The sequence below is a fragment of the Fonsecaea nubica genome (assembly GCF_001646965.1).
Source record: "Fonsecaea nubica strain CBS 269.64 chromosome Unknown Scaff62, whole genome shotgun sequence".
Classification (NCBI taxonomy): Eukaryota; Fungi; Ascomycota; class Eurotiomycetes; order Chaetothyriales; family Herpotrichiellaceae; genus Fonsecaea; species Fonsecaea nubica.
Window position 1 is genome coordinate 23048 of NW_019173735.1, and position 16939 is coordinate 39986.

The 16939-nt window shown below is 54.2% G+C and overlaps 6 protein-coding genes across 6 annotated transcripts; all 6 read right to left on the reverse strand.

Moving 5' to 3' along the window:
• Positions 1-517: 517 nt before the first annotated feature.
• AYO20_08150 (hypothetical protein) lies at positions 518-1755 on the reverse strand (the record flags this gene model as incomplete). The annotated part of the gene is made up of 2 exons (XM_022646431.1): positions 518-1493; positions 1553-1755. 2 exons carry the CDS (start codon positions 1753-1755, stop codon positions 518-520), a joined length of 1179 nt encoding a protein of 392 aa, XP_022497554.1.
• Positions 1756-4759: 3004 nt separating this feature from the next.
• AYO20_08151 (hypothetical protein) lies at positions 4760-5576 on the reverse strand (the record flags this gene model as incomplete). Its single annotated transcript, XM_022646432.1, has 2 exons — positions 4760-4849; positions 4905-5576. 2 exons carry the CDS (start codon positions 5574-5576, stop codon positions 4760-4762), a joined length of 762 nt encoding a protein of 253 aa, XP_022497555.1.
• A 312-nt stretch (positions 5577-5888) lies between these two features.
• Positions 5889-6254, reverse strand: AYO20_08152 (dihydroorotate dehydrogenase (fumarate); the record flags this gene model as incomplete). Its single annotated transcript, XM_022646433.1, has 1 exon — positions 5889-6254. One exon carries the CDS (start codon positions 6252-6254, stop codon positions 5889-5891), a length of 366 nt encoding a protein of 121 aa, XP_022497556.1.
• A 1982-nt stretch (positions 6255-8236) lies between these two features.
• On the reverse strand, positions 8237-11589 carry AYO20_08153 (hypothetical protein; the record flags this gene model as incomplete). Its single annotated transcript, XM_022646434.1, has 2 exons — positions 8237-9092; positions 9140-11589. The coding sequence occupies 2 exons, from the start codon at positions 11587-11589 to the stop codon at positions 8237-8239; spliced, it is 3306 nt and encodes a 1101-aa protein (XP_022497557.1).
• A 586-nt stretch (positions 11590-12175) lies between these two features.
• On the reverse strand, positions 12176-13758 carry AYO20_08154 (hypothetical protein; the record flags this gene model as incomplete). Its single annotated transcript, XM_022646435.1, has 2 exons — positions 12176-13553; positions 13631-13758. The coding sequence occupies 2 exons, from the start codon at positions 13756-13758 to the stop codon at positions 12176-12178; spliced, it is 1506 nt and encodes a 501-aa protein (XP_022497558.1).
• A 1440-nt stretch (positions 13759-15198) lies between these two features.
• AYO20_08155 (hypothetical protein) lies at positions 15199-16543 on the reverse strand (the record flags this gene model as incomplete). The annotated part of the gene is made up of 3 exons (XM_022646436.1): positions 15199-15746; positions 15794-16163; positions 16229-16543. The coding sequence occupies 3 exons, from the start codon at positions 16541-16543 to the stop codon at positions 15199-15201; spliced, it is 1233 nt and encodes a 410-aa protein (XP_022497559.1).
• Positions 16544-16939: the final 396 nt, after the last annotated feature.

Consider the following 16939-nt stretch of genomic DNA (forward strand, 5'->3'; position numbering starts at 1 on the left):
GAACTTTTGTACAATCCGATCCGTGGACGCCATTATCGTAACTTGTAGTCAGTGGGTACCTTCCTCGGTCGTCCCGGCCTTGAATCGCGGTAATGGCACATCGACGCACCTGCTAATCCATCTGGTATTCTGCGTTGCTAGCCTATTCGTGGCTTGTGCCTGTCACGAAAAGCGCCTTCCGAGTAAATGTCGGTGCAAATAGGAACGCTGCGTTTCGTCTCAGCTGGTGCGACATACAAATGGTCTTTAGCTATGGCCTCAAGAATTGCCCCTCCCCATTTACTGGACTGGGTGCCACTCATGACATGGTGAGGGAAAAAACAGGCCAGCAACAAAGTCCGATCATGAGCCTGCACGATCTCGCTGACACTCAGCATGGGTATTTTTGCGGGCGGAGAAATTTCAGTGGCCTCCAAGGAAAATAAATATCTGGCATGTGCATCATTGCAGGAGGATAGGTCCCCCCCTTCCTTCGCAGAATGGCAAAGAATAAGCAAACATGATTGCGGGGACTCTTTCACTGAAATCCCAACCCTCTGAGTCTGGCTCTTCTTTCGAGGATTACGCTCTCGGTTTGCCTATATAGAGCGTCGAGCTGTTCCATAGACAATGAATCCATCAAGATCTTCGCGACCTGCGTGGCGGCGCTGACTAGTTGCAGCATATACCGGTCGTCCTTTGGCGTTCTGGGCTGCTGGTCTCTGTTGTTTTGCTTGACGGCAATAGAGTTCTCTAATGTCGTGACGAACTGTTTGATTTGGTTGTCGTAGAGCACGCGGGCTGGGATCCTTCGCTTGGTGGCGAGTCTCTTCAATAAATACGCCCACTCGGTCCACTCGCGGTCCCCCGGCGTGCGGACCCTGGGTTTATCCCTTTCTAGCGGGATGGGAAACTGGTATTTGGCGACAAAGTGAAAGGCACAGCGGGACAGAATATCATTCACACGAGAGGTGATCTCGTCCTGCTCCTCGACGTCGAGGTGGACTGGCAGCGAGGGCAAAGCCTGTGACCGTGCGTGCTCCTGTTGCGGTACCGGCAGCGGAAGCAGCTGAGAAGGCCCGTCGAACTCGTCTTGGTTGAAAGGTCGTCTCCGCGTGTGGTAGCGAGTGGCGGTCCTGCCCATCTCGGAAGCCCGTCGATTTTGCGTTTCCAGGTCGTATTCTGCATAGCCCTGACTTGTGGGAGACCCTGTCTGAAGAATAAAACTGTCCTGGCTCTGCCTCCGAAGCGTCATGTTGGGGTCATCGGGATTCGACCTGGGTGGCAGACCGTGTTGCGGATACGAGCCCGGTTCAGATGCGAACGTAGACGACTGTGATACAAATGAGAGTGGTCGGAAAGGATCGCCCACAGGAGTCGCCGTGGGTATACGAGCTGCGTTGTGGATCTCTAGAGGGAGCCTCTGCCGCAGCCTCTCCGACCGCTCTGGAGATATGCGGCCGCCAGATTCCCCAGCAAACGGGTCGTAGGTGGACGACGGCCACTGTGCAAACCTAAGGCGGGTCGCGTGTCAGCAGAAGGAGAATCGAAGCGTCTGCGGTGCACGACGTACCTGGAGAAAGAAAATGGAGACGAGGTATCGGCCAGCGACCTCGCGGTAGCCGTATCTTGCTGCTGCCTGGAAAACAGAAAATCCTCCTTCTCCGACATGCCCGCGGTATTGTCTGTTAAATCAAGAGCGAACTGAACCCCCGGGGCGACTCCCGACGAGTAGGTAGAATGTAGATTGCTGATCGGAGAGGTCAAGGCCAACATGATCAGAGCGAACCAAAGTGGTGTGCAAGCGGAAAGAAAAGAAGAGAACAATTCGAGTTCGGAAGGAGGTGAGGGTGTCTTGTCTCCCACTACGGCCAGGAGGGTTGTCGAATGATCTATGGCCAGGGGGCTTCGTATAGGGCACTCATCAGGTAATGCAGCATAATTTTTGATGCCGAACTTGGTCTGGCGGAAGGGAACAACAAAACGGAAAACCCGACAACGAGGATATTGAACTTGTCAGTGACGGCACGTGGAGAGAGGAGGGACAACGCGAATCAGTTTCGGCCCTCAGAACTATGCTTGAAGTTCTCTGATGATTCCCACCGATTCCGCAATCCCCGGGAGACTCTACTTTCTTACGAAAAGACCCACACGGACAGGGGGGTGAAACGAAAGTGCCATGACCCTGAGCAGCGGGTTGTTCCCGACGGCCATGGACGAGGCGTCGAGGCGCTGCCGTCCATTGTACACCAGTTTAGCAGACTGACAAGGTCTGCCTTAGCACTTCCAAGGTAAGGGCCCTTGATTCGCTGCTCGCAGGCAGGGAAAAAGTTGGGGCCCGCGTAATAATAAAGGTTTGGAACCTTGGTTGTTCTGGAAGCCCGTTAATCTCTTCTTGGGAACGGCGGCGTGACCGGCCAGGAATCCCCCATCCCTGGTTATTTTGGGCTGTTGCGCAAGTATAAGGTTTCTTTTGATGCCCGAGACGCGTTCAATGGACGATTCGTGCTCTCAAGGTCACGGTGAGCTGCATCACCTGCCAGTCACGCGGGTGTTGTTGATCGACGCGTTGTTCAAGAGATGCTGGACACGCAGGACGTACACGCTGCTAAGTCCGTCTAGGACGATGGGGTGTCGAGTTTCGCACAGCCCTAACATGGAGAACAAGGGTTGCGAGAACGCCTCGAGTGGCCGTTTCGAGTATAAGCGGTGGATCATAACCCCTAAGATTCGGTCGGTGGAGCATAACGGGTGATGAGCGTGAGGCGTTGGGCTAGCGAGTCGCATGGGTAGCCCAAGGGTACCCAAGTCCTTTTCAGGTATCTGAAGATCAATTCGTCGCAAGATCTGGTAGACCGGCTATTTGCTTTGGTGAAGAATTAGTTAGCCATCACAGTGCAAGCATGTCAGAGCAATGGCTGTGCATAGGTGCTCAAAGACAGATGACAATTGCAGACCAGGGGTGCATAGGGGCAAAAAGTTCCCGAGTCACGAAAAGGGTTTGACCATTACAACATATTTACCCGTAGAGCCATGTACCTAAGCAGCAAGTAGTGAGGGTGCCGAGGGCGAGGGTCTCGCTGATCGCACCCGTAGTGTAAGTAGACGAAAGGTGCAGGACTGGAGAAGACCCATTTACACTATTGCTGCCCAAGCTCAATAGCTTGCCCTGGTGCCGATCACGGAGATGATCTGCACTGGCCTTGGTGAGGCGGCAGAATTTTCTCGAAGTAGGGCTGCGAAGCCTCGAGCGAAACAAACGGACTGCGGATTCTATTGTACTTGGTGGCCCCTGCCGGAAAAGGTGTCCTTTGGCCCGAACCAGGAACAGTCTGGTCTTTACAGGGAGTCGGGGACCACATCAGGTCATTGGAGTGAGAATATGTACCCCGTAAAGCGCCGAGAGTCTCAGCAATAGTTGGGTGAGGGCAGAACAAACTGGATTCGGTGGTAAAGGCAGGCGACCCGACGGTCAGAAATCCAGTCCCAGTTTCCCGAGGCTCCAAAGGATCCATCTCTTGGAGAAGCGTCAGGGTTGAAACCGAATAACGAAGCCCAGTGCTACTCCGTACAGGTGCTGTGGGCTAAATAACGAGTCTAGGATCATGGGGTGCCGTGGAAGCGGGAAGGTAGTGGAGGCAGCGGGACGAACGACTCGTCAAATGGAGGACTCGGAATTTGGAGTAGTTGTGCTTCGCAGGAACGAGTTTGGAGAGAGACGGGTCAGGATTGAGGAAGGCTTGATGAGGAAGCCAGCGGAAAGTGGATAGAAGCTGTTTTAGAAAAGGGGAAGCTCGAGGTGTCTGGGGGGGAAATGGATATGAGGAGGAGCAGGAGGAGAAGGGGATGGAGCCTCGCTATTCTGCAGCTTTACCACTTGCCCTGCACTTGTTAGCACTGGCGTCTTTCCTGCGCCTGCGCCACCCGTCAGTGCCATCCCTGCTAGCGAAGATCATTGGCTGTGCGACTGCCAAGAACATGGCGACGTCACTGATTCCAAATGCTGGGTTGCACCGGCCATTGGATCCAGCACCAAACATGAGACGACGAACTGGTGCAAGGCTATCATAGCAGCAACAGCAGCACCACCAACTCATTTCCTTCTTTTCAACCCGTCACCAGCCACAGGGCCTCCCGAGGACCGAGGCATACTCGCACAACACTTGCATCGATACCAATCTCTGGACAGCTGATAGCGGCCACGGATGCTTGCTCCTTCCTGTCATAGTCGTGCTTTGCTCAGAAATGGGGAAATACTACCTGGGTACCTGCCTAGCCTGCACCACCATCGTGCCTCCGTCTTGTGCATGCTTCCGACGGCCAGGTACCCGACATCCCCCCCTTTGTGCATGACTTTGGCCCCCTTCACTAATTTTCGCTGGTGCTGCATATTTCCAGGATCCCCAAGCAGGTACCCGGCAGCTTTCCAGGTCTAAATCCTAACCTGGGTAAGCACTGCTGGGCAAAGAACACACGTCGAGTCTCAATGAACCCTCAGATGCCCTTCTGCCGATACCATGTTCCTAGCTTCTGGCACCCTACCACCTTCGAGTACCTCTGGCCACCATGGCGAACCCTGCTCAACGCCATCAAAAATCGCGCACCCTTAAAGCACCGATTCTCCGATTACATAGTGCTGACCTGATCTTATCATATGGCGAAGTCTTTGTCTACTACTACAACCGCTGCCCCTGCCCCGGCACCTTTAGCTCAGTAGCGTCGCCGACGCATTCCCCATTTACCCACGCGGTGGATTTCTCGTACGTCCTGCGTATCATCATCATTTGACACGGAAGGAGCCTCTCGTCAGTCTTTTAGCATAGTGCTGATCCGCATTGACATCAGTCAGCGCCTTGGTACCTTCAAAAATCTACCGGCAGCCAGTGGCCTCAAAAAAGATGAGAGGAGGAGACGGCAGCACTCACCTCACAGCTTGTCCTAATTCCAGCTTCAAGGCCTACTCGAGGGTGATAGCCGAGGATCCTCCTGGCTTTAGCACCACTGGCATACCGCATCGCGCAGGCGTCCATCACGCTTCCACGCGAGAGGGTCGTTGGAGTGCCCGAAACTCGGGTAAAGACTTCCGCGACCAAGCCTAGGACCCATGCCAGTCCTTCTGGAATGTGAACTTCCCAGGCGGGCGGAAAATGCCCAAACTCTTTCCAAACAGCAAGGCTGAATTCACGAAAAGAGACGGGTTCGTTGTTTTGGATGAAGAAGATATGCCCAGCGGCGCTTTCCGCTCTTGTTTGACCATTGCAGCCACGCTTTGATCCCGCTGATTGCAAATCCAACAGGTTTTCGACGGCAAGAACGTGTGCGTCAGCCACATTGCCAACGTAAGTCGTGTCCCAGAGATTGCTGGCGTCCCCAATCACCCAGCGAGTCTCTTGTTTGGCAATGCAGGCGTGAATTGGTGGTATCAGCTGGTTGTCCCCTTCACCAAACAGCACCGAGGGTCTCAGCACGCAGGTCGACATTTTCTGATTGTTTGCTTCCAGCACTATCCGCTCCCCTTGAGCTTTACTCTCGCCGTATATGGACGACTTGGGTGCAACTGGCCACCTCTCATCAATGTTGGCATACGGCTGGCTCATGTCGTCTATCACAGCGCAGCAACTACTCGTATACACAAATGCTTTGCATCTGCTCATTCTGGCCGCCTCGACCATGTGCCGTGTCCCTTCCACGTTGACAGTTTTGACCAACGCTTCCAGGCGTCGCGCATACCTGCCAGAACAAATTGAATGAGCGACTGTGTCTCGTTACACTAAGAAAAGTATCGAGACCAATAGAAGTGCCCGGCGCCGCAGCACATCTCCCCCCGAGGGTAGAGAACAAGATTCGGCGCCTCGAATGGGAGCTGCTATCCGGGAACCGCGTCGTTCGCATAGCACGACGAAACGTACCTACCTCTCGCTCAACGACGGCACAATACCTGCTGAGTGGATAACGGCATCTGCGTCGATCATGGCAAGTGCGTCCATGACGCCGGCCTGGTTCGTGATGTCCGCCTGGACATAGTCATATTTGCAACCCCTGAGTAAGTCCAGCTCATCATCTCGCGCGTCAGGGTTTCCTTGTCGTGGATCTTCAGCCCTGTCGAGAATCCAGACGTGCCAGTCGGGATGGAATTCCTGCAAAGATCGGACAATGGCTGAACCCACAAATCCAAGACCTCCTGTCACTATGACTTTGATGGAGCTGGAGCGGTTTGGTGGTGTCTGTTGGATGGAGCCAATGGTTCCTGAATCTCCTTCCGCAAGCTTGGCCATTTCCCACAGCTGCCCGCTCCAAGAAAGTGCAGAGTCAAAAGTGCGAAGTCAGGGGTTTTGGTCTGTCCAAGGACTTTGTAAAGCTTGGGACAAGAGACAGTTCACATTGCATTGAGCTCCCGGGCAGTGCTGGTTGTATTAATCATCACTCACATTGGAGGAGACGGCAAAGCGAATGGGAGCGAGGAGAAGTCGCCCGTGCAATCACACCACACGGGAGCCCATTTGTCTTGCTCCGCATCATGGTTCGCTTTGGTCTGACTTCCGTATCATCCGCCGGAAGCACCAAGCAAGAGCCCGTCTGACAGCAGCAATTTCCGGACCGGTCCCCACAGCAAGGCTATACCTGGACAAGTACAAGTACAAGTCCAATGTCTCCATCAAGACCCCTGTAGCTCCACCCAACTGAAGACGGACCTCGTTTCCCTTTTGGTCCTGGTGCATGAAGCATGGAGTTTATCGAAAAGAGGGCTATCTCGCTTGTAAACCTTCGAATGCTTCTAGAGCTTCCATTGCCCACGCCATTCTTCGCCTACGACGCCATCAAACCGGAATCCTGATCGCCCTGCGGTCAAGTTGTCTTCAACGCGGATCACTGGAGACTCCCGTAGGTACGGATTTCACCACTTTGCAACTTTGCGAGACGTGGAAGTGGGTCATGTAATAATGCAAGGATGATGCGAGGCGAGGCGAGGTGAGGCGACAACGTTCCCAACGGCGCGGAACCCCTGCAATTCCGCAGTCGTCGTCACTATTTTTATATGCTCGTCTTCGCTCCTCCCACGTTACCTCGTACTTTCAATCAAAATCCAGGTGTGATTTGTTTTGCTCGACAAGGGCAAGCGCCACTCCAACAATACGAGCACGAGCACGAGCACGAGCACGAGCAGACCAGTGCTCGTTCGTCAATTGCTCTCGGTACCACCTACCCAACCGACCTTGGTCGACTCGTTATCTCGCCTCTACTCCTCATCCCGTCCCCCCGGTTGGCGAGGGATGCTCAGGTACGTACGAGGAAACACCGAGTATGTATTCGCGTTGTATCAGGCAGGGTCATACTTTCGGCTCCGAGTCGCAATAATGGCCAACAAGCCAAGGTCTACACGAGAGAGAGTGCACTCGGTACCTAGACGAAAGTGGCCGACCTCTTGTGAAATTTTGCAACCTTGCAACTTCGCTTCCGAAGCGATGCGGAGTGGTCTGTCACGCACACTCACTCACTCACGCATGTGCCGTGCCGCTGGGCGATTCGAGGAGTGATGAGTACGAGTACGGGTCCCTGTACCTGTACCTGTACCTTTTTGAGAACTTGGGCGAGGTCCTGCAGGAAATCGATTTCCCCCTAAACTTATCTTCGTGTTTGTGTTGGTGTTTGAAGGCGCAGGCAGGGGATGGGTCACGCGACCTTGATTCGACTATTTGCTCTCTACCGAGTCCTTGGCGAAACGGCGAAGAGGCAAAGGAAACGGAGGGAAACACAATGTGAAATGACAATGATGAAGGGAGGTTTTGGTCGATTGAGCTCTCCTTTTTACCTTTTTCATTCGGATATCCAGATATCTCATCTATCAGTCTGTCTGAGACTTGCTCCGCGTCTGCTTGATTTCGTCGCATCGCATGGCATTGCGCGGTGAAATCCACTTGTTGTCACAGCCCAGTTTTTGTTTTGCTTCTTTCGCGGCCGCCGCCGCTGCTGCTGCTGCCTCGTTCATTCCCACATTTTTGTAATGCACGGCAAACCAATTGAATAAATCACATGACTCGCTAGGTAGGCCCGTGTCCTCCTTCCTCCAAGAAGACATTTCGAGCACAATACTTGTAATTGTAGAGCAAAGCAAAAATAAAGTAAAAAGACAAGCGCGGCAGCAAAAATTGGTTAGAGAGGTTACCTAGTCGTACAAAAAAAATCTCCAAGGAAGGCTCTTCTCCCTTGTCCACCCTGATGAATGGCACAGCACAGCACAGCATGAGATAGCGGATCACTACTCATCGTCGTCGTCGTCATCCACGTATCGAGGTCCTCCTGCTGCAGGGGTGGGCGCGTCAAAGGCGCCGCTGGCGTACGGTGTCGGTGCACTTGCAGCAGGGGTCGGTGCGTCAAACACGGCCAGTCGATTGGCTTTCAACGGCTCGCGGTTTGCGCTCTTTGCGAAACTCGGGGGAGCTGGAGTCGGTGCATCCTGTGGTGCGGTTGCTGATGCGCCTGGGGTCGGGGCGCTGAGATATGGAGTGTATGCCTCGTCGTCGTAGCGGCCAGGTCCAGACGCAGACGGCGTGGGCGCTGAGATTCCCGGAGTCGGCGCATCGTAAGGACGCGCGCCAGGCGTGGGAGCCGACGCTGCAGAACTGCCGGGTCCGCCCCAGGCTGGAGTCCGTGACGACGCCGGGTTATATGCTGGAGTGCGGGAGCCGGCTGCAAAGGCGTCAAAGCCCTGATTACCAGAAGAGCTGAATCCGTGGTCGCCACCGTAGGGAGTCTTTGCGCCGGAGCTCCACGCTGGTGTGCGGGAGCCTGTGTTGGTCGAGTAGTTGCCTGCGCCGCCGTACGAAGTCATGCCACCACCTCCATACGATGTCTGAGAGCCCGAAGCCCCCTTCCACGATGGGGTGCGGCTGGAATCGAGACTCGCAGCTCCAGGACCACTCCAGGCAGGCGTCCTTGACGAGGAGCCCCATGCTGGAGTTCGGCCTCCATCCATGACGCCCATGGGTGTTCGGCCTCCAAAGCCTGCATCGGGAATCCGGGAGCCGGGAACACCAGGTCCTGCTCTGATTGCCGATGGGCCGCCACGCTGCCTGATCCAGTCTTCATATCTTGTCCGGTTCTGCGAGTTGGGGCTGTAGAGTGTCAGCAGAGCAGATGGTACAAAAGACAAAGAACTTACTCAATGATTGACAAATCAAACTTGCTGACATTGATAACCTTGTTCTTCGTTTGAAGTTCAAGTCTTGCTTCGCCAGCTGTCGTGTCTTTGACAAGAGCACGGTGACCTTTGTACGTTCCCTTGTTGATATGCACCAGCTTCCCCTGAAGAGGATCTCGCCCAGGTCGCTGTGGAGGCGGCATGGCCATGTCTGGTCGCTTCATCTGAAGAGCGGGATTCATCTTGGTCAGATCTGTAGTCGGGGCTGTGATGCGCCCACCCTTTGCCGCCGTGGTGATGACATTTGTGCACCGGTTGACCCAGATGCCCGAATTCTCGATCCCGAGCTTGTTGTGGCAAAAGACATACCCTCGGTGGATATGGAGAATCGTTCCAGATTTCCCTTCTCCGCCAGACTCGCGGACCACGTCGCCTATGCGGATCTCTGAACCATTCTTATCCGTCGCGACCGCATTCTTCCGGGCTTCGATCTTCTGGATCTGCGATGGTATCTTTGTCATGACCGAGCCATTCTGATCAAGAATCCGAACCGAATCCCGGTCAGCTCTGATCACACACCCAACCGTCGTGGGATCGACCTGCACCAGTTCTTGCACGTCGAACTTGCTGGTTCCTGCACCACCACTGCCCGAGTCGGTGGCTTCCCGGAGATCTTTGCTAAAGACGGTGATTTCGTCGTTGCTGTTGTTGGTGAGGACCGTGACCTTATCATCCTTGATTCGCAGCACCATTCCCACTTCGTCGCGGTACTTGCTACCACCAATGATCTTGACGTTGTCACCCTCCTTGAAGCGTTTCCGCAGACCCTTGACAGGCACCTCGACGAGCTGGCCGGTCAGTTCGCCCTCGGACACCATAATGGAGACAATGTTGCCATGGACAGCTTCTGTCTTGCCGACGATGCCTCTCTGTTCACCCTCGTAGACCTCGACCTCATCGCCAGGCATATAGTTGCCTTCAGCAGTCGTGTTCCGCAGACTGTGGGCCAGAGTTTCGAGATCAAGCAGCTCGGAGCCGTCGGCGGCGGTTTTGGTGAGCTTTGTGATCTCCTCGAGCTTTGGGTTGACGTTCTCGGTGATGAGATGCTGCAGCTTGAACTCTTTGATCAGAAATCCATTCTCGTAGGTGTCGCCCTTGTAGGTGAAGCTCTTGCCAGTCAGCCCTCGGTTTTGGGTGACAAATCGCTCGTGCCTCTTCTTCGCTTCCAGCTCGTTGAATAGCCTCTGTGGAGGTCGATTTTGAAACGTGTTGATCGGTCCGAATGCATTTGGTCGTTTGCGCTTTGCATCTGCAAGAGCCGGTCGTCCCTGGTCCTCTTCCAAGCCGTAGGAAAGCCTAGGGACCAGGCGGAGTGTCACTTCGAGACCATTGGTTTCGACGTCCTCGATCATGGCCAAGTCGCCCATGTAGAGACCTCGCTTGATGCGCACGTAACCACCGACTTCCAGCTCCTTGTCCTTTCTGGTCCTCAACAAGTCAGGCATTTCCTTCACTGGGACCAGATTCATCTTGGATCGCGGATAGACGTCCGGGACGTTGGTCAGGGCATCTTCGACGTCGCTCTTCTTCAGAGCCTCGACAAAGATGTACCCGGCCATAGGACCATCGCCTCTTTCAAAGACTGAACAGATTTGCAGCTGGTTCCGACCCTTGCTCTCAAAGTATTTCTTCATGATCCGGCTGACAATTTCTCTCTCTTTTCCAGCTTTGCATCGAACTCCCCAGATACTTGGATCGTTGACGTCCGGCATGAGCAGGTTCTGTGGCACAAAGGAACCCTGGCTCAAGGCCGTGGTTGTTCTTCGACCGTACCGCTCTTTGTAAGCGGCCGCCTGCTTCTCCAGATCCATCGACGCCTCGATCTGCCGCTGGCGGTCCAGCTCTCTGTGTCTCGCGTCATCCTGGTCTGCTTCGGGGGGGAGGTCGTCGTCGGGGTGATTCTGCTCGATGAAATCGGGCCCAAGATCGTCCTCCTCGGCTTCGAGTTCATCGTCATCCTCGTCGACTTCGGCTTCTTCTTCGAAGAACTGATTCAGGCCTCGCCGCCGGCGCTTTCTGGGCCGACTGGTGATTGCATCTTCGTCCTCTTCATCGTCTTCATCTTCATCGTCCTCGTCTTCGCCGTGCAGGTCCTCACCCTCGCCTTCGTCATCTTCACCGTTGTCCGCCTGCTCTTCTTGGTCACCATCTTCATCGTCCTCATCCGGTCGCGGTCGTCGATCCTTTCTCGCAGGAGAGGACGATTTGTTACCGTTCGTGGTAGGTGCAGGACGGTCATCGTCTTCGTCTTCGTCGTCATCACCAGCTGCTTTGGCGCCGCGCTCGGTCTTTACATCTGCTTCTTCACCCTCCTCGTCCGACCCGCCCTCGTACCCAGGGTTGAAGTCGTTGTCCGATTCTTCGTCGTCTCCACCAAAGTCCTGGTTCAGCCACGATTGTCCTGAAGCCATCTTGGTTGATCAGGGGCAACGAGTGGCCGCTTCGTGGGGGTCGAGGACTCGGTAGCTGGTCGTAGAGCGACCTTGTAGGAGAATATTAGACAATTCTGGGGTTAAGAAATGGGCGAGGTGATGGTAATTGTTGAGCCCAAAAGAATCCCCCGATGGACAGCGCAGGCGGTTTGGATGCTTGGCGGGAATTCGATATCACGTGACTTTATGGAACTGGTCGCTTATTGGCCGCAACTCAAAGCTGGCTCAATGGATGCTCAGACTTTCAGGTCAACACAGGCAATGCCGGGGGAAGGGGCCGTGTTGGCTTGGAATAATTGATCATCAGACAGCTCAAGCAAGGGACCTATGTGAGGACGGATACGCATTCGCCAACAACAATATGAAGATGACTGATTCATGTCTCTTTTGTGCAAATGCTCACGACTTCAAGATCTGGTACTGCACAATCAGGATCTCGAGCTTTCTGGACTCGCAAATGCTATGCCCGATACCCTCCCATTGTTCTTTTGGGTAGCCTCTTGCTTCTTGTGGCAAGTTCCTTCACCCCGACAGTCAAATTTCAATCCTCCTTTCCTCTGTCTCATTACAACTTCAATCCCAGATTAACGTGCACCGCCTTTGTTTGGGTATATGCCGCCAGGCCAGCCTCGCCGAGCTCTCGTCCGATGCCGCTCTGCTTGACGCCACCAAATGGCACTCTGAAGTCCGAATCGTTTGACGAGTTGATCCAGACCATACCAGCCTCAATCCTGCCCGCCACACGGTGTGCTCGCTCGATGTTGCTGGTAAACAATGCGCTGCCCAGGCCATAAGTCGTGTCATTCGCCATGCGCACCGCATCGTCCTCCGTTTTAAATGATGCAATGACCACAAAGGGGCCGAAGATCTCTTCGCGGTAGATTTTCATGTTGTCTTTGACGCCTGTGAAAACGGTGGGCTCGATAAAGAAACCCTTTCCGTCACCGACGTTCTTGTACGGAACACCTCCGGTTGCCAGGGTCGCGCCTTCCGACTTTCCACTCTCAATGTATCCGAGGACTTTCTCATATTGAGCCTTGGTCACCTGAGGGCCTTGGAACGTATCGTCGGCAAATGGGTCGCCGACCTTGGACGTGGTCTTGACAACCTCTTTGAATAGCTGAACGAATTTGTCGTAGACACCTTCCTGAACAATCACGCGGGAGGTGGCCGTACAGATCTGACCCATGTTTGACATGATGCCAATGTGGGCCCATTTGGCGGCTTGCTCGAGATCGGCATCGTCAAAGACAAGAAGGGGTGATTTGCCGCCAGTCTCCAAGGTGATGTTCTTCATGTTGACGCTGGCTGTCTTCATGATTTGTTTACCTGTGGTGGTGCTGCCAGTAAAGGCAATCTTGTCCACATCCAAATGGGAGGCGAGAGCGTGTCCTGCTTCCCTTCCGAAACCATTCACAATATTGATGACACCAGGAGGGAAGATACCCGGAACGAGACTCGCGAGGTAGAGAATCGACAGGGGCGTCTGCTCCGCGGGCTTGAGAACTACAGTGTTGCCGCATGCGAGAGCCGGTCCCAGTTTCCATGCGGCCATGGCCAGAGGGTAGTTCCAGGGAATGATCTGGCCGCAGACGCCAATGGGCTGCTTGAGGGTGTAGGCAAACTTCTGGGGGTTGGTTGGGATTGTCTCGCCATGAATCTTATCCGCCCATCCCGCATAGTATCGGATGGTGGACACGACCTCGCCCAAGTCCTCGTTCAACGCGACACTGTATGGCTTTCCGTTGTCCCACGTCTCAAGCGTGGCAAGTGTTTCCTTGTTTGCCTCGAGGACGTCTGCGAACTTGTACATGAGGGCGCCGCGGTCCGTGGCAGGGAGATCGCGCCACGAAGGGTCATTGAAGGCTGCACGAGCGGCTTTGACGGCCTTGTCAATGTCATCCGCAGAGGCCGCCTCGACGGAGCAGATTTCCTTTTCGTCCCTGAGCAGATTGTAACGGTCAGTACGAGTTGCAACCCAAAAGCCCAGAGTCCAAAAGGGTGTATAGAGGTCACTCACGAGGGGTTGATGCTGGTGATCTTCTCACCCGAACTCGCCTTGACAAACTCGTTGTTTATGAAAAGACCAGTGGGCAAGGTGATTTTCCGCCCATTGGGCGCAGTCAGCTCGACTTTCAGATCTGCCATCTTGGACAATGACTGGCGGGCAATGGAAAACGGTCGTAGATCAAGATGCCTGTTCACAGAACAATTCCAGGGTGGACAGCGAAGAGAAAAGGACCTCGAAGTCAACAGCAGGAATCTCAGCGAGGACTTGGACATGTAAAAGGACAAAAGTCAAAGGGAGGGGGGAGAAATCCTGTCAAAAAAGATTTGTTATATCTAATCAACCAGGACAGACCCGCGTCAACGCCCTTTACCAGGTGAACAGGCCAATTGACACACGTTGTTGTGTCGACGTTGGAGCCACCCGCAAGCTATTTTTTCGGGACTCGATTGCCTTGTTTGGAGCTGTCCACGCCCACGGCGATCGGCGTGTCGTATTGTCGTAGTAACGGAAAGCACCCAGCAAGTCGCTGAGCTCCGATAAGAGGCCAACAGAAAAGAGGGGAACTGAGGGGCAACGACGATAAAGACTGTACTAGGCTTGTCCGGCTGCGCCTGCCCTTCTTGGCTTCACACCTTCGCACCTGCCTTCACAGGAAAGGAACTTCAGCCTTGCGCACTCATCGTTTTTGCCGAGGTTCGCTCGCCATCTTCCAGGATCAAGGGGCGAGAGGCTGTGGAGGAGGCTGCCGCTGTTCTGGGAGCGCCTTCCTGCAGGCTGCAAGAGCGGAAGGGGAACCAGAGTCCTGGTACTTAGCACACTGTGGGCACCTCTCAAACTCGCAAACTCAATCGACTTCCACGTGAATGGCCAGAGGCTCAAAACAGCAGGCAATGGCGAGACACTTGGCTCCTCCTTCCACTCGTCGATAGACTCTCCTCTATGAAGACACCTCATTGTCCCCACCAGAAATCCAGAGGTCCGGCACGAACAGAAATACCGGACGGAAGGATTCGAAAGAAATCGAGTAGATACAGACACGCCGTGGGGAGAGACGGCTTGTAACCTGATGGCGACCTACAACGCACCTCTGAAGATCTGAGGGTCTTCCAGCCTAGCCGAGTTGTTGACACCTGGCCACCCAGCCAAGGAGCCCGACGGCTCTACACAAGCGCCCGAAAGTGGACAGTAGCAAATGCAGCTTGCTCGTTTGGGAAATGAGCCTGCCTTCATGTAACACTCGCGCATTCGATACGAGCTTTGCACCAGGGAATGCATCCACGGAGCCAAAATCAAATGTGCGGTATCGAAATTCGAGAATTCCTATGTCAGCCCTATCGCTGTGTCTTGCATCATCCTTCCTCAAAGGTAGTCAACACCTGGAAACCCTGACCAGCTTCCAGGTACTCCCAAATGTTGTGAGCACAGCCGTCTTAGTTCAGTGTTGCTCCATTTACAAATTTGTGCATCTCTTTTGCCACTATCCAGGTCCTGTTGTGCCCGGTTGCGCAGGGTCGTTCTTTCACTCCGCCACAGCACTTGTTACCAATGTCCGAATCGCTGCCGTGAAGTTAGTCCGGTTAAAGCGACACGTCGACTTGAATGGCGCCTGTAATTCCTAGGCCTAGAGCTCCTTTCGAAAGTCCATTGACTTTGTCGCCGTCGCTGGCGGCAGTGGTCTCCTCGCCTTCGCCATCAACTTCCGATTCGTAACCTCCCATGACATCCCCATGTCCCAAGGAAATTGACTCTCCAGCCTGATCAAGAATGAATCTCCATTCCTCAGGTGTGACCGCCGAGACGCTGAGCCGACTCTGCTTCAATGTTTGCATATTCTCCAAGGCTCCACCAGGCTTTGCAAACGACTTTAGCTCTTTGAGCGTGACAAGGTTGTCAAACTTCTTGACGAATTCGACGTGGACGAGTTCCCATTTGGGCTTTGCGCGGTCGGACTTGGGATCAAAGTAGGGATGGGCAGGGTCAAACGCCGACTCATCCATGGTATGTTCGCCGACGATCCGCATGACACCTGCAATGCCGGGCGTGGCACAATTGGAATGATAGAAGAATGCCAAGTCGCCCTTGCGCATTGCCCGCATATTGTTTCGAGCCACAGGGTTGCGTACGCCTGCGTTTTTGTCAGGGTTCGTATCACGGATGAACACCAGTACTCACCATCCCACCCCTCAGGCTCCGTCTTGGCAGCCAGGTCGTCGATGGAGAATTTGACATCGTGGCCTTTTTCGATTCGAGACTCGGGTTCGGCCTTCATCAACCAGTATTGTATGTCATGGTCAAGCGCGGCGATCTCGCCAGACTTGTTTGCATCGCCATTGCTCGTTGCGGGGTGTTTCTCTGAATCCGAGGCATCTTCAGACTCGGACTCGGACGATGCATTCTTCACCTTGCGGGCGGCTTTCGCCTTTCTGCCGACCTTGGCGGTTGTTGTCGTCGGAGTAGGCTTCTTCGCACTCGGCTTCTGCTTTGCTGCGCGAGCTGTCCGTGTAGAGGACGTGACGGACGTGGACGTAGTGGAGCCTGTTAACTGAATCAACACCATGCACAACTTCGCGTCAAAGGTGAGCTCGACGGACTTTTAGTTTTTTTTACAGCCGATACCGCTGGCTTCGATTTGACATCTTGTTTCGGCGCAGGGGAGGCTGTAGCCTGGGGTGGTCTCCCTCGCTTCTTCTTCACAATTTCGTCTTTGGCGCCAGCCGCAGCCGCAGCCGCAGCCGCATTCTGATCGCTAGATGAGCTGCGTCTTGTAAAGGTGTACCGGGGCTCACTAACAGAAGACCGCTTGGGGCGACCGGCCGGCGCAGCTGCGGGGTTGTCGGAGATCTCAGAGGTGCCGCCGATGCGGACTTTCTTGGTGGCCGGAGTGCTGGCCGTCGATGAGACTTTGCGCTTCCTGGGAGGCATGATGCTTAAATTCTACAGCGATATGGCAAAAAGTCCGCGAACTGAGTAGAGCGACCGTGCACACGCCGATTTAGATATTTAGCCGAGGCACAGGAAAGAAGGAGAAGACAGTGGTTGTGGAGACAACTGAAGTCCAACCAGACAAAGATCAGAAATGTAAGTTACTGATGAAGGGAAAGAAAAGGCTGTGGATAGACGCGTCGTCGCGTCGTTTGATCACGCCAAGCCAAGCAGATCCAGCCCAATCAGGTTGCTTGCTGGTGTCACCGGTAAGCGAGAACAAAGTGAGAACAAAGTGAAGAAGCACCAAGACATTTGCCATGTTTGATGAGTGTCTATTCAGAAACACAACAATCAATCTCCCTTTGACAGCGTTGGTTTCTATCATTAATCGTC